Here is a 16,017-nt window from a genome sequence, read left to right as displayed (position 1 = left end):
AAAAGAAAGGCTCAGGGAGGGTCTCTGATTGTCTTCCCATCTCCCCATATCTGTCTGCGCCAGCTGAGTGCCCTCCCTCCTGCAGTCATCCGCTGCCCACTCCCAGTGCTGAGCTCTGTGGAAGTCATGCCTTTGTCACACTTCACCAATGCTGTTTGCAGGCCCCTGGCTGCTCCTGCACATACCCAGACACTCTGTGCCTGTGTTCTGTGGTTGTGGAGAGCGGATCCCGTTGGTATTGGTCAGTTATCCTAGTGTCTTGTCTATGGCTGTATTATCCTAACAATATTCTATAATTAAAGGTATAATTTTAAAGTAAAAAAAATAAAAATGGCATTCCAATGTGTGGCCAAAATTTTCAGATAAAATCTGAAATACCTTGGAAAAGGAATCTAAACACAAAACTACATAGTTAAATGCAGCTTCATGTTCATGAGGCTGAAAAGAAGGCTCAGCTCTTAGAACATTGGTGACTCATCCAGAGAATCTTTGATACCCAGCACCCACAAGACAGCTCACAACTGCCTGTACCTCCAGTCACAGGAGAGTAGAAACTGTCTTCTGGTTATCACTAGTACCTGAGATACACTTGCTACACTCACTGGTCAAACTCCTACATCTAGATTGAATTTCATTCCTTTTTAAGTTAACAGACACATGAAGAAAACCTATTTAAAATATAGAATCAAATACAGATCTGTCTTTTCAGTATTTGCCCATTTTGTACCCTAAGAGCCCAGAAGAATGCACCCATCTCCAGGACCTCCAATTACAGGGAGTTCTGTCCAATCAGATATGGTACTATGAGTCAAACCTGGGTACCCAAGAGGAGCAGTACTCCTGAGACAACTCTCCAGGTCCCACATGTGTCATAATTCTTAAGGGAGAGAAGTCACACTGTTCCTTCTGTCTCTCATCATTTGAAGAATAAAGTCCACTCTAGATGGTTGTCAAAGATTCAATGGATGGAATGTGAATGGAATTTGTATATTGCTTCTTATTTTCATTGTTAAGACAGTTCTCTTTATGTGAGGGAATATTTAAAATGTTGGTTGAAATCAGTCTGACTCCAGGCAGATTTTATTAGGAAAACTTCCATAATTTGGGAGTCTTTGTCTTTTGTGATCTTTTTGAGATAGGATATGTCCATGTGGCCGTTGATGCCAGGTATGCATTATGTGGAACAAGCTGGCATCAAACTCACTGAAATTGGACCCACCCACACTCCGTGTTCTGTGATTAGAGCCATGCACCTCTATGTTGAGCTGAAATGTTTGTAAAGGACTTATTGAGTAAAAGAAAACATAATGAAAGACTTAAAAAGGAACATCATTGTTTTGATAAATAACAATATTTCTTCAAATTGTATAATTTAAATGGCCAAATAATTTCATATGTTCAAAATGAGTCATTGTTATTGCATTGTCAATTCCATCCATTTAAAAATGTTTGAAGTGTGCTTTTGTGAATACACCTGCACCATGATGTGCATGTAGCACAGATAGGAAAATTAACAGGGGTCTATGATCTACTTCCATTTTGTGAGTTTTAGTCCTTAAACTTAGGGAGTCATTTGACTGCAAATACACTGAAAGACACTTCCTTTCATTTAAAAATTATTTGTGAATGAGATGATGTAGGAGTGTGTATAAGTAACTGATGAAGTCAGCAAATATGAAAAAATTTGTAAGAGTTTTAGGGTAAACAAGATATGGAAGCCAGGTTATCAGACTTAGAGGCAATGAACTTTAATAAATGATGCAACTTTCTGGCATGTAATTTTGGTTTTGAGCAAGTATAAATACATGTCTTGTTCTCAGAATGAAGAAATTAAAAAAATCTGTGCTGGTAAGAATATTTTCACATGCATAGCGGATTGACTATTCAAATTTTCCCATGGTCCTCTATTATTGTATGAAATTGCATTTACAATTTGAAAAGAAAATAAGACTCTACTGTTGTAATATTTCTTCTAATTGAATTTGAGCACCAATGAGATGACTCAGTGGGAAAGGACTCTTATGGGCAAGACTAGAATCCCAACCTCGATTACATCTTGAACTTTCCAGGCAAATGGATGGAGCTAAAAAACATCATTTTGAGTGAGGTGACCCAGACACAGAAGACAATTATCACATGTACTCAGTCATTAAGTGGGTTTTAATCATAAAGCAAAGAAAACCAGCCTACAAATCATAGCACCAGAGAACTTAGACAACATGAGGACACTAAAGAGGCATACAAAGTTCTAATATACATGCGAATAGAAAAAGACAAGATCTCCAGAGTAAATTGGGAGGATGGGGCCTTGTGATAGTATTGAAGGGAAGGGAGGACGCAGGAGGGGAGCAGCAAAAAAAAATGTAGAGCTCAATAAAGATCAAAAAATTTTAAAAGAAAAGAACATTAAGCTATGGTGTCAGATAAACAGTTGATTGCTGATTATACTTCTTTATTACATCTATAAAACATGAATGAGAATACTTCTTTGAATACACATAAGATATTTAATGTTTCTTATTATTTATTTTATCAGTCATTTAATGTGAATATTATCAAATTCTGTTGAAAAACCACACACATTTGGAGTTCATCATCGAACCTTGGACTTGTATACAGGGGGCAGACATATGAGCACCATGAGTTCAAATTATCCCTAAATTTTTACTGATATCCAAGCTAGGATTAATAACAAACAAAAGCTGAAGGGAATTTCTGAAAAGATAAAAATCAAAACCAGAAACAACCCAAAACATTTACTCAAAAAGTATGTTCCCACATGGCCTGACACTTCAATAACCAATGGGAAACAAGTATGATGGGTTTACCATTCTATACATTATAGCAGAAAAATACCCATCACTTGGTAAAGGCACAATAAAAGATAAACAAAATCCATAGAAGTAATATAAAGACTACAAAATAGAATTCACTAAATGGATTTGCCACACATATAGCTCACTTTAGTACATACTTCAAATATTTCAATGTAGAAACCACAATGCAATGATCTCCACCAGTCTTGATTAACCATGGTATGTAATTTACTTCCTTCAAGGTTATGATAAAAATTTTTACTTAAAGCTAAAGAAAACTGTGAAAGAAATTAACCAATTGTTGTCATGAATTGAACTTTCTTTTTTTAAGAGTGTGTTCCTATTTCCAGATTTCAAAAAGATATAAATAGACTTAAAATATATGAGGCACTAGTGTCATGCCTAGGTGAGAACTAATGTCAGATGTTTGACAGCTTCCTGTAATTTCTTCTGCAATAATATCCAAGGTATTATCTTTATGTGGATACAGAATGCACATTCAAATACACACAAGACACACACACATACATTACATAACTAAAATGAACACAACTTTTAAGACAGTTTTTCACTCATGAACACTTTTCTCCTGTAAACATTCATTCATTTCTGTAAAAGAGGAGCTGAGAGTCATTGTACAGCTTACTTACCCAATGAATTTGTTCATGTAAAAAAAAGCAAACTTAGACTTGAAGTAAAAGAAATTAATTCTTCTAAGAAAGTTTTCCAGGCTGGGCAGTGGTGGTGTACAACTTTAATCCCAGCACTTGGGAGGCAGAGGCAGGTGGATCTATCTCTGTGAGTTAGAGACCAGCCTGGTCTACAAGAGGTAGTTCCAGGACAGGCCCCAAAGCTACAGAGAAACCCAGTCTCAAAAAACAGAAGAAAAAAAAACAAAAACCAAAAAAAAGAAAGTTTCCCAGTAGAAATATCTGGTGCTGATCTCCTCTACTCCCAAGGGAATATTTCATAATATATGTCGAATTCCTCTGTCATCTTCTGAACTAGTTCCCAAACAGAGGCATCAATTGTACCTTGGCTCAACTCCAGGAGTTTCTGAAACATTCCAGTAAAAGAGGTATTCACATAAATCTTGAATCAGATTTATTTGAGAAGGAAGAAAACATGAGTATGAATACCTCTGCAAAGTGTGGAAAGGGACAGCTGTATACTGAATGAGCATATGGCTCAAATAGGACTTCTTAATAACAGAGAGCAAAGGAGATTTTGATGGTGGGAATTTGCTGGATTTCAATCCCTGATCCTGAAAAAGCTCAGGGATGGGCTTGATTTTATGCCGAGCGATTCGTTGCTTTTGTGCTCAGTTGGACAAGGATAGAGTTTGTTTTTATGGATCTGATTTGAGAGCCAAATTGTGTGTCAACTTTACTGGCCCCTTTTAATGTTGGCTCTTTTCAGAGAGATGTTGTTTCATAAACTACTTCTAGATTCAGAGACAAGGTACTTTCTTTTGGCTCTGGTTTCAGGACCAATATATGTTTCTTTGAATACCCTTTCTCCAACCATTAATGCTTCATAAAATGTTTGTCCATTAGTTTGCTACTTCAAACTAAAGTAATAAGAGGTATCATGATGCTTGAACAAATTTTTGACACTATAAAATTCTTTTCTATACAATAACTGTCTTTGTTTAAAGAATAATTTACAATAAGCCCTCAGTTTTTTCCTCAGGTCCAAAGATTATGGTAATATGCACCACAAACTTAATCAGATTGATTACACACAAAAAGTCTTACGCCTATATGAAGCACCAAACATTCTGACACTGATTTTCATTGAGTATCACTACAGTATGATTTTTCTCATGTTTTTAAAGAACACACATATTAAACTCAGAGTTTCGCTATAGGATGTCTTATTTTACATATTTGAAAATGATTGGGAAAAAGGATTCAGGACAGATTCCATTCACATATATTTCTCCAGTATGTGTTCTTTTATGCAATTGAAGATGATTGTGACATGCAAAGTCCTTACCACATTGATGGCATTCATAGGGTTTCTCTCCAGTATGTGTTCTTTTATGATTTTGAAGAGAACAGTTGTGAGCAAAGACCTTACATCATTGATTACATTCATAAGGTCTCTCACCAGTATGTGTTCTTTTATGCCTTTGAAGATGACTGTGACGTGCAAAGGCCTTACCACACTGATTACATTCATAGGGTTTCTCTCCAGTATGTATTCTTTTATGCATTTGAAGAGTACCACATTGAGCAAAGGCCTTACCACAGTGATGACATTCATAGGGTTTCTCTCCAGTATGTGCTCTTTTATGGTATTGAAGCTGACTATGACGTGCAAAGGCCTTGCCACACTGATTACATTCATAGGGTTTCTCTCCAGTGTGTGTTCTTTTATGCGTTTGAAGAGTACTATTTTCAACAAAGGCCTTACCACACTGATTACATTCATAGGGTTTCTCTCCAGTATGTGTTCTTTTATGCATTTGAAGTGTACCACGTTGAGCAAAGGCCTTACCACACTGATTACATTCATAGTGTTTCTCTCCAGTATGTGTTCTTTTATGCCTTTGAAGTGTACCACGTTGAGCAAAGGCCTTACCACACTGATTACATTCATAGGGTTTCTCTCCAGTGTGTGTTCTTTTATGCTGTCGTAGACTACTGTTGTCAGCAAAGGCCTTACCACACTGATTACATTGATAGGGTTTCTCTCCAGTATGTGTTCTTTTATGCATTTGAAGAGTACCACGTTGAGCAAAGGCCTTACCACACTGATTACATTCATAGGGTTTCTTTCCAGTATGTGCTCTTTTATGGTATTGAAGGTAACTATGACGTGAAAAGGCCTTACCACACTGATTACATTCATAGGGTTTCTCTCCAGTGTGTGTTCTTTTATGATTTTGAAGAGAACAGTTGTGAGCAAAGACCTTACCACACTGATTACATTCAAAGGGTTTCTCTCCAGTATGTGTTCTTTTATGCTTTTGAAGAGTACCACGTTGAGCAAAGGCCTTACCACACTGATTACATTCATAGGGTTTCTCTCCAGTATGTGTTCTTTTATGGTATTGAAGGTGACTGTGACGTGCAAAGGCCTTACCACACTGATTACATTCATAGGGTTTCTCTCCAGTATGTGTTCTTTTATGCTTTTGAAGATGACTGTGATCAGCAAAGGCCTTACCAAGCAGATTAAATTCATATGATTTTTCTTCATTATGTGTTCTTTTATGACTTTGATGAGTTTCATAAAGAACTAAGTCTTTATCATCTTGACTATATTCATAGGCTTTCTCTCCAGTGTGTGTTCTTTCATGCATTTGATGATGACTGTGATAATCAAAGGCTTTACCACATTGGTTAATTTCACAGCATTTTTCTCTGGTATGTGTTTTTTCATTCCTTAGAAGGTGAGTGTCATAAGACAAGGCTTTATCACAGTGAGAACATCCTGAAAATTTCTCTCCAATTTGATTTCTTTTAATCCTGCAAGGATAATTTACACATGTAAAAGCTTTACCACATTCAATATACTGTTGAACCTCAGATCTGTATGAATTAATTTCATAATTTGTTCCAATTATAAAAATGAATCAAATATTAATGTCTTATAACTTCATTTAAAATCATGTTTTCTTCTTTCATTAGGGGTCATTTTGCATCTGGAAAAATATTTGTGATAATAAATTCTATTGTGTCATGGTTTATCATTTCATCTATACTTGTCCCTATATTTTTTCTATGATATTTTTCATGTTTTTTAAGGAACTGCATACACTGTGTGCATTACGAACTTTACCGCATTTATAAATTTTACTATGAATCCTTATGCATTGGCTAAGTGAACTAAGACACCAAGAAGGATTGACAGACTTAGAACTCATGGGGCTTTTTTGTAATGTGAAGTTGTTTATGTATTAACAATGATGGTAGAAAACCAATTACTGTATACTTGGACTTAATTGAACAAGTATATTCTCCATGGGAACTACAGTTTATCTTCTAATTGTTCTTAATGAGACGTATGCTACATCTTTCCATATCCATATTCTCATATGCTTGTATCAAGAGTTAACATATGATATACATAGTCAAGGAAGAATAGTGAATAAAAGATTTCCACATTGAATCCTCATGGTTTGACTTGCTGTTCCTCATAGACTTGTGGTATAGATATGAAGGTTTCTCCACAACAACTGCCCCTTGACCCTTGACTCTAACTGCCACTTTCACTAAACTTAACAAGTCACAAAAAGTATATGAGTAATCCAAGTCTTACCATGAGCTATTGATTTAGGAGAAAGTTTGCAGCTACACTCATCACTGAAATGTGTATACAGTTTTTGTCATGAATAGCAAGAAAGAAATGGACTGACAGATCTACTACATAGCTCTCACGTTGCTATGATTCAAATGGTGATTTCTGTTTAGTCATTGCTTCCTTGACTTTTTCTTTAATGAATGCCTTGCAAATGCAATTCACATATGAGAAATTGAGGAATATGGATTTGTGAGAATTTAATAACCATCAATGCATTTAAAGCTGTGCTTATTTATGCTACTGCTTTTGATTCATTGTTCCAGGACATATTACAAACTCATCAGAGGCACATTTTTATAAACTTGCACAGGAAAATTACCTTGCAGGTCTTCTAGAACATTGACTATGTTCTTCAGTGTTACAGTCCTCCAAAATGTACCCTGAAATACAGTACCAGAATATGTATATTATATTATTTAATATTGTACAACAATTAGCTCATTATCTTAAGTGCACCTAACAACTATGATTGTGTTATTCATCTCATTTTCTTCTTTCTAAATCAAATTACAGAACAACATTATAAGACAAGGAAAGGTTGTCTCCATATTTTGAAACATGAAGGAAATTCATTTTTACCTATAGTAGTGAGGTTCCTGAAGGTCTCCAGCATCACATCTTTGTAGAGATTCTTCTGGAAAGGATTCAGCAAATCCCACTCTTCCTGAGTGAAGTTGATATGCACATCATCATAGGTCACTGCCTTCAAAAATATACCACACATGTATACAATGTAAGCATGACAGTGACATCATTGGAAATGCATACTTCTTTGACAGTACCGTTGTATGATTCTGGTGCTCCCCATTCTTATTCTCTGATATAGTCAGTTACTTTAGAAATAAATTGAAAAGGAGAGTCAATTCTGTCATTTCTATACACTTTGAATGGGATTTCACCTTATAAGAACAATATCTATTAACAGGGTGAGATGAGAAAAAAGATCAACAGTAAATTGTATGCATGAGAAAAATTGTATGAAAAATTCCTCATCATAGAAAGGAAAAAAGATACACAAATGGGTGTATTGGTGTATTGTGCCTTTGACCACAACACTCAGAAAACAGAGGTGGGTATATTTGTCTCTGAGTTAAATGTCATGCAAGTCAATATAATCAGGTCCAGGAGAGGTGGCAGTACACATTAAGACTCTGTCTCCATTGCAAACCTCAATAACACAAACAATGGGATAGAAAAACTAACAGGCTTTTATTGAAGTTTCTACAAAGAGTTGTTTTCACTCCAGTTCTGTAGTCTTCTTCCAGACCCTGAAGTATCCTAATATAAACTGCAATACCAATAACATTTTGAACAAAAAGAACTTCCTGTATAAAACAGTTAAAAGTGGACAGATGAAAACAGTAGAAATATAAATGTTGGTCATAAATAATCAACACAGACCTGGAGAGAGGGCAGATTAAGTCAGCACTCTTGCTGATTTTGAATGGAGATGGACAAATTTGCCTGTACTTGCATGGGGATTATAACTATCCATTTTCCAGAGTAAGGATTTCTGATATCCTTTGATCACTTTCATGGTACATATCCATGCAGGCATATAAAACAGTCATATTGATTTAAAAAAATCAAAGCAAGTATAACAAGCAAGATGTGTTGCGGGAGGTCCTCCCACTCCTTCAGCCTATAGCCGCTGAGACACCAGCCCATTGGGGCATGGTCTCTCCCTTTAAAAAAGTGGCCACTTCCCTCTCCTAGTTCTCTTCACTTCCTAGACTCCCTTCCTGGTTGCGCAGAGGGCTGTAGTCTGGGATGGTGATCTGTAAGTTTTTTCCCCTTTAAATAAATACCACCCTATCAATCATAACCAAATTGGTGTGGCATTGTTTGTGACTTACACCTTCAGTTGGCACTCAAAGTTTGGTGTTAGGACCCCTCCTTCCCCCTCTCGGCTGCCGGCCTCGAGTTCAGCTTGGCGTGAGCCTCCCTTCCTCGGCGGCGACCTTGTGGTGGCCTTGTGGCCTGTGTCTTGTGCGTGGAGCCAGCAGCTTAACATAAATCATCACGCACTGGCTTTTCTTGCTGCAGTTCTTTATATTTTCCCTTTGGACACCACAGATTGACTTCCAGTCCCCATGCACCCTATCATCTGCCTCCCCACGTGGAATTAAACTCAACAGGCCTGCGTAGTCTCTGCCAGCGTGGTTTGCTCTTTTCTGAGTCATTTTTAAATCTCCCTTGCAAGCACAGCTCTTACGTGGTGCAAACCAGAGCACGCAGTTGCCAGTTGCTGAAAGCTGCAACCCCTCAGGGTGTATCTGTCATGTGGAGGCATAAGCGCCCCCTCTCCCAGTAAAGTTTGCCCTTGGGTTTAGGGACATCATTTAGGGGTTGATTATAATTAGTATACGATTGAGGGTTGGGGGAGGAATTTTATAAGCTCAGGGATCATTTTCAAAAAAAAAAAAGAGGGATGATAGGATAATAGATTTGTAATTGTGAGTTACTGTTTTTAGACAAATATATTGGTATAGATTCTTGTATATTGATACAAAGTTAAATTATATTGACTATTGTATGCATGCATGTTTCTACCTCTGTTTAAAACATTTTTTATGTATTGACATATTGTATTGATATATATATATATAGTATATATTTACCATATTGCAGTGTACATTTCTACCTCTGATTAAGATACTTATATAATGTTTGTGTATTGATATATATTTACCTACTGCAATGTATATTTGTACATTGTTTATATTTGGAGGTCATTGTCCTCATTTGTTTCACAGTCGTTTATTTTCTTAGTCTTTAAGTTAGATAGATATTGAGAATTATATAAATTAATAGTCATCTAAGTTTGTCATTTATAATTAGACAAATCAGGTTCTTTAGATATATAGAGATTATACTCAATATAGATAGATAATCTTCAACTTCTTCAATGAGCTGTAGAAAATGGCCTTTAATCTAACTCAGAGTTTTGTGGTAGTGGGACACAATTTCTCCTGGCAACACCGCTCTATTCCTGAGAGAATGTTGAGCACCAAAGACACTCCACCTGGAGCCTTTCTTTTTGGCAGAACTGGCCTTTGGGCAAAGAAATGCCCATACCTCAACCACTGACAGAGATACAGAGCATGCATCAATGGATAAAACAGGACTGTCGTATCCTGCCAAGACAGGGTAAGATAGTTTTGAAAAGTCGCTTGCCTTTAAAAATGGTATGTCAGTTATGTTAGGCCTTAGGCAAAGTTGGTCGCTTCAATGCTGCTAACATGACTTTGGGTGATTGCCCAGGTAGCTAGTTGTCTCTGTGATTTGTTGCATGTTTTGGAAGTTGTTTTACTGAACTTCCTAATTACCCATGTAACATTATTTCCCTTCTCAGATCTTTGATGGGGTTGAAGACTATATAAATGTAGTTACTTTCTCTCATGACTTGGCCAAGTTATTTATAAGACCTAAGCTCGTTAGAATAGGATATTTGTACTTATTGTATACAATTTCATAGGAGGTTTAAAACTCTCTTATTTAAACAAAAGGGGGAAGTGTTGCGGGAGGTCCTCCCGCTCCTCCAGCCTATAGCCGCTGAGATATCAGCCCATTGGGGCGTGGTCTTTCTCCCTTTAAAAAAGCAGCCACTTCCCTCTCCTTGCTCTCTTCACTTCCTGCCTTCCTGGTTGCGCAGAGGGCTGTTGTCTGGGATGGTGATCTGTAAGTTTTTACCCCTTTAAATAAATACCAACCTATTAATCATAATTCCAAACTGGTGTGGCATTGTTTGTGACTTATGCCTTCAAAGATGTTCATACAACTGTAATTTAATGACTCAAAATACTCAGGCAGTAGGGGCTGGAGAGATGGCTCAGTGGTTAAGAGCATTGCCTGCACTTCCAGGGGTCCTGAGTTCAATTCCCAGCAACCACATGGTGGCTCACAACCATCTGTAAAGAGGTCTGGCGCCCTCTTCTGGCCTTCAGGCATACAGACAGAATATTGTATACATAATAAATAAATAAATATTAAAAAAAAAATACTCAGGCAGTATAAACGCTATCAATCCATGGGATGGCATCCTGCGAATCAGAGAGATACCCTCTATCAAATTTTAAAATTCAAGATAAGCATGAAGCTCAGCACAGCAGCATATACTTGACATAAAAAAATACGTGCATTCCAGGGCCATCATCCAATAACATAACAACAAATAGAGCCAGGAATGATGCCTCCCTTAACTTTCAGGAATTTAGAGCCACACAATGACTCAGATAAGCAAACAAAACAATTAAAACAGCAGGTTACCAAACTCTTGAGCACTGAATAACAACTGTTTCTGCTATATCTTATGTGATTTAGAGATTGTGCCTATAATGATGGTAAATGCATTTCAGTATAAATAGGAATTTGGCTGATTAATGTCAAGACCGACACAGTAGATATAAATGTCAGGAAATTACTTTAGGGTATTGAAACTCATAGCATACAATGAGGAATTTCATCTAGAAAGGCTTCTCCTACTAAGGATCCACAGAAAATTGAAATAAAACCAATAAGGAGAGAAAGTTCTTCAAATACATGATATTTTCTGGTGGGTTGTTTATTTAATCAAGTACATTCTGAACCCAGTCACTATTGGTCCATGGTCAACAAATGAAAGAAATCATCTCATCACTTAAAAGATTCACATTTAATGATCCTTAAAGAAGGACTCTTAGAAGAAGTGAAATACTAGCTCAGAATTGAGAAATAGATGTTTATTTATTAGGGATAGACTCACAAATCAGAATCCTATGCTCGAACTGAGATCAGAAACCGAATCATGCAGCCATGAAGAGGCTGGACTCATGCTCTATACTGGTATATATAATATAAGAGGCCATGCCTTAGTGGTCAGGAAACCACTGGCTGTAAGATTTCCTACAGCACCTTCTCCTTTTGTTTAAATAAGAGAGTTCTAAGCCCAATACACAATTCTTTACTATAAATAAGAATAATATATTCATTAATTATCCTATCCTAAATAGTTTTTGTCTTGTATAATAACTTGGCCAAATCATGAGAGGAAAGGAACTTCAACTATCTAGTCTTCAACCCCATCGAAGATCCAAGAAGGGAAATAATATTACTTGAGTAAGCAGGAAGTGCAATCAAGCAACTTTCAAAATGTGTAACAAATTACAGAGACAACTGGCTCCCTGGGCAATCATCCAAAGTCTCATTTGCAATGTTGAAGCAACCCACTTTGGCAAAGACCTAGAATAAGGGACCGACCACTTAAAGAGGTAGGAAAAATTTTAAAAACTATCTTATCCTATCTTGGCTAGATTTAACAATCCTGCTTATCCATTTTTGGATATCATTTATCTTGTCAGTAGTTGAGACACGAACATGTCTTTGCCTAAAGGCCAGTTTTGCCAAGAAGAAAACAAGCTCCAAGTGAAGTGACCAGTGTTCAACATTCTCTCGGAAATAGAATGATGCTACTAGGAGCAATTGTGACTCACTTAAACATGACTCAAAGTTATTTAAATGCCATAATCTACAGCTCTTTGAAGTGGTTGAAGATTACCTATATATGAAGTATATAATCTCTACGTATCTAAAGAACCTGATTATTCCAACTATAAAAACAATAAATGACTATTGATCTATAATTCTTAATACCTATAAACTTAAAGACTAAGGCTCATATTAGAATATTATACAAGGGGGCTGGAGAGTCAGTTCGGTGGTTAAGAGCATTGCCTGTTCTTCCAAAGGTCCTGAGTTCAATTCCAGGCAATCACATGGTGGTTCACAACCATCTGTAAAGAGGTCTGGTGCCCTCATCTGGCCTGCAGACATGCACACAGACAGAATATTGTATACATAATAAATAAATAAATATTGGAATATTATACAATAAACAACTGAAACAAATGAGTACAATGACTTCAAAATGTAAACAATGTATAAGTATCTTGATCAGAGGTAGAAATGTATGTTGCAATATGATAAATATATATCAATCCATAAAAATGTTTTTAAGCAGAGGTAGAAGCATGAATGCATACAATATTGAATATAATTTTACATTATATCAATATACAATAATCTATACCAATGCAATTCCCTGTCAATAACAACTCACAATATTCACTCTATTTACTCACTATTATTATTAGTGTGAGTAAGCTCACACTAATCTATTATCCCATTCAATTTTCCCATATTTTTTCAAAGTGATCCTTCAGCCTCTAAAATTTTCCCTCCATCTTGCAACCCTATTCCAATTATAATCAACCCCTAAATGATATCCCTAATTCTGAGAACAAACTTTGTTGGGAGAGGAGATGTTGTCTTTTAGAATTACTTCCAGCTATCATCGGGGGGAATTTTCTTTCTATGGGATCCTGTGAAAGTAAAATGATGGTTAAGTTCCAAGCTTACTGCCTAGAATAATTGCAAATAATCTCTCCGTATTTGGTAAGGATTTTCTGAGCTTCCTATTAGGAGGTCTGTCCAGAACATTGTAAAAAGTGCACCATTTCAGCTAACCAAGTTGGAACCATCTTGAGTAACTGGTACTCAAAAGAGATCTTGTAGTAGTGCTATCATCATCATGACGTAATATCAACCAGGTTGAGTTGATGTTCTGGGGCCCCATCTTCTTCCTGGAAATTACAAAATTTACTGCAGGAAAATTTATTGTTCATTGTGCAAACCTTCAACATTAATTATATAGGCATATACAGACAAATATATTCAGTGACATGTACAATAGAGACAAAAATAGATATAAAGAAAAGTAATTTTTTTCTAAATTCTTTTTTCTTTCTGTCACATGCTCCTGGCATGAGACAGAAACTCTGAATTTTTCTTTTAACATGTTTGGATTTATAGAGGGACAGAGCCAGTGTCCAACTCCAAAGCCAAATCTATATATTCATAAGCATTTATCCGCCTAGAAAAGGCACCCAAGGTAATGATAGGATAAAAGTGTAGATTATTGAATCTACTCTTAAAAAAAATCAAGAGGCATATATATGTATGATGAGATAAAAGGGTAGATCATTAAAATTAATTTAAAAAGTAATTACTTATTTAAATATTTTACATTGATATAGATATGTATGCTTCCTTTTGATAGTAATTTGATATTATTTTTGTTAAAACATACTGTCTATGATGTTATATTTTTACTCAAGGTATTTTACCTAAAACAGCTAACTTAAACATGTAGTGAAAATGGTTGCCAGGCAGTGGTGATGCACGCCTTTAATCCCAGCACTTGGGAGGCAGAGTCAGGTGGATCTCTGTGAGTTCGAGACCAGCCTGGTCTACAAGAGCTAGTTTCAGGACAGGCTCCAAAATCAGAGAGAAACCCTGTCTCGAAAAAGCAAAAAAAAAAAAAAAAAAAAGAAAAAAAAAGAAAATGTTTAGTCCTTGAAAGTTATTATTATTGGGGGCTGGAGAGATGGCTCAGAGGTTAAGAGCATTGCCTGCTCTTCCAAAGGTCCTGAGTTCAATTCCCAGCAACCACATGGTGGCTTACAACCATCTGTAACAGGGTCTGGTGCCCTCTTCTGGCTTGCAGGCATACACACACAGACAGAATATTGTATACATAATAAATAAATAAATAAATAAATAAATAAATAAAAAAAAAGAAAGTTATTATTATTAAAGTACTGCATATTAGTAGTTTCTTACTTATTAAAGTTGAAAGTATAATCATGTTAGGTATGTTTTAACATTATACAGAATTTTATTATGCCTGTTGTTCTTTTTTCAGGAACCTTGATGTTGGTGAATAACATCTGTGTTAGCCAACAGAAAAAGCAGTTATCTCAAAGTGACCCTTAAACTGTTGTTTGTGACCTCTAATTTCTGATCTATCTTCCAATGACAGAAGTCTCATGATATGGATGTTCTCTTAGCAAACAAAAGACATCTCTTGTGATGGCTCTCCGGCCCTCGTGCTTTCTTCTGGTTTAGATAAATGCTGCTCCACTGATACCCAATCCCAAACAACCTAGAGAAATGATTTAAGGAGTAGTGGGGGAAGCAGGTGGTTGGGGATCCCTGCCTGAGAAGTGGGCCTGGGGCCTTTGGGGAGGCTGGGAATGAGGATCCTTCAGCTACAGGTTCTGGGACCAGCTGGGGAGTCCCCAGAAGCCAGAAGGAGCACTTCAATGACAGCATCATTGAGGACCCAGAGTAGAAGGTGATCAAAGCTTTAGGGAGTCAGGGAGATAGAGGAAGAGGATGAGAAATTAAAGGAGCTACAAAATGAGGTAGAGAAGCAGATGAATAAGAATACAACCCCAAAATAAGAGTACAACCCCAGACAATGCTGGCTCAGTGATCATCTCTTGAGGAGAAGATGGAGCCTGATGCCAGTTCCATCTATGTTGGCAATGTGGACTATGGTGCAACAGCAGAAGAGCTGGAAGCTCACTTTCGTGGCTGTGGTTCAGTCAACCATGTTACTAATTTGTCAGTCTGTGACAAATTCAGTGGCCTTGGCAAAGGGTTTGAAGATGTAGAATTCTTAGACAAAGAGGCAGTGAGAACTTCCCTGGCTTTAGGTGAGTCCCTGTTTAGAGTGAGACAAATCAAGATGATTCTCATCACAACAGACAGGGGTTTCCCACAAATCCAATACCATGCCCAGACTACCAATTACAACATCTCCCTGTCTCAATTCTACAGTGGTTTTAACAGCAGGCCCTGGGATCAAGTCTAAAAGGGCCAGGCTAGAGTGATATCATGGTATTCCCCTTACTAAAAAAAAGTATTAGAAGGAGAGAGGGGGAAAAAGAGGAAAGAAGGGAAAAAAGAATTTAAAAAGATAGAAAATAAACGATGACCTCGATGGGAAAAAAATGTTTTTTAAAAAAGATATACTGGGGGGCTGAGAGATGGCTCAGAGGTTAAGAGT

General features: G+C 36.7%; 1 protein-coding gene and 1 pseudogene across 1 annotated transcript; one reads left to right on the top strand and one right to left on the bottom strand.

The window, feature by feature from the left end:
• Positions 1–4,899: 4,899 nt before the first annotated feature.
• LOC121458727 (zinc finger protein 431-like) lies at positions 4,900–7,740 on the bottom strand. The gene is made up of 4 exons (XM_041668034.1): positions 7,707–7,740; positions 7,447–7,507; positions 6,125–6,208; positions 4,900–6,040 (listed from the first exon to the last, which is right to left on the bottom strand). Exons 1-4 carry the CDS (start codon positions 7,738–7,740, stop codon positions 4,900–4,902), a joined length of 1,320 nt encoding a protein of 439 aa, XP_041523968.1.
• Positions 7,741–8,145: 405 nt separating this feature from the next.
• Positions 8,146–15,864, top strand: LOC121458804 (annotated as a pseudogene).
• The last annotated feature ends 153 nt before the right edge of the window (positions 15,865–16,017 follow it).

The sequence above is a fragment of the Microtus oregoni genome, unplaced genomic scaffold (genome assembly GCF_018167655.1).
Source record: "Microtus oregoni isolate MIOR12 unplaced genomic scaffold, Mior012 000018F_ref0000195, whole genome shotgun sequence".
NCBI lineage: Eukaryota > Metazoa > Chordata > Mammalia > Rodentia > Cricetidae > Microtus > Microtus oregoni.
This window is presented reverse-complemented; position numbering and strand designations above follow the sequence as displayed.

Excerpts from the sequence above, each read along its gene's own strand:
- LOC121458727 (XM_041668034.1), bottom strand. The coding sequence starts at position 7,740 with ATGCTGGAGACCTTCAGGAACCTCACTACTATAG. Across the intron at positions 7,508-7,706 it reads CAGGAACCTCACTACTATAG|GGTACATTTTGGAGGACTGT; the intron begins GTAAAAATGAAT and ends ACTGTATTTCAG. Across the intron at positions 6,209-7,446 it reads TGTTCTAGAAGACCTGCAAG|GAATGAAAAAACACATACCA; the intron begins GTAATTTTCCTG and ends TCACCTTCTAAG.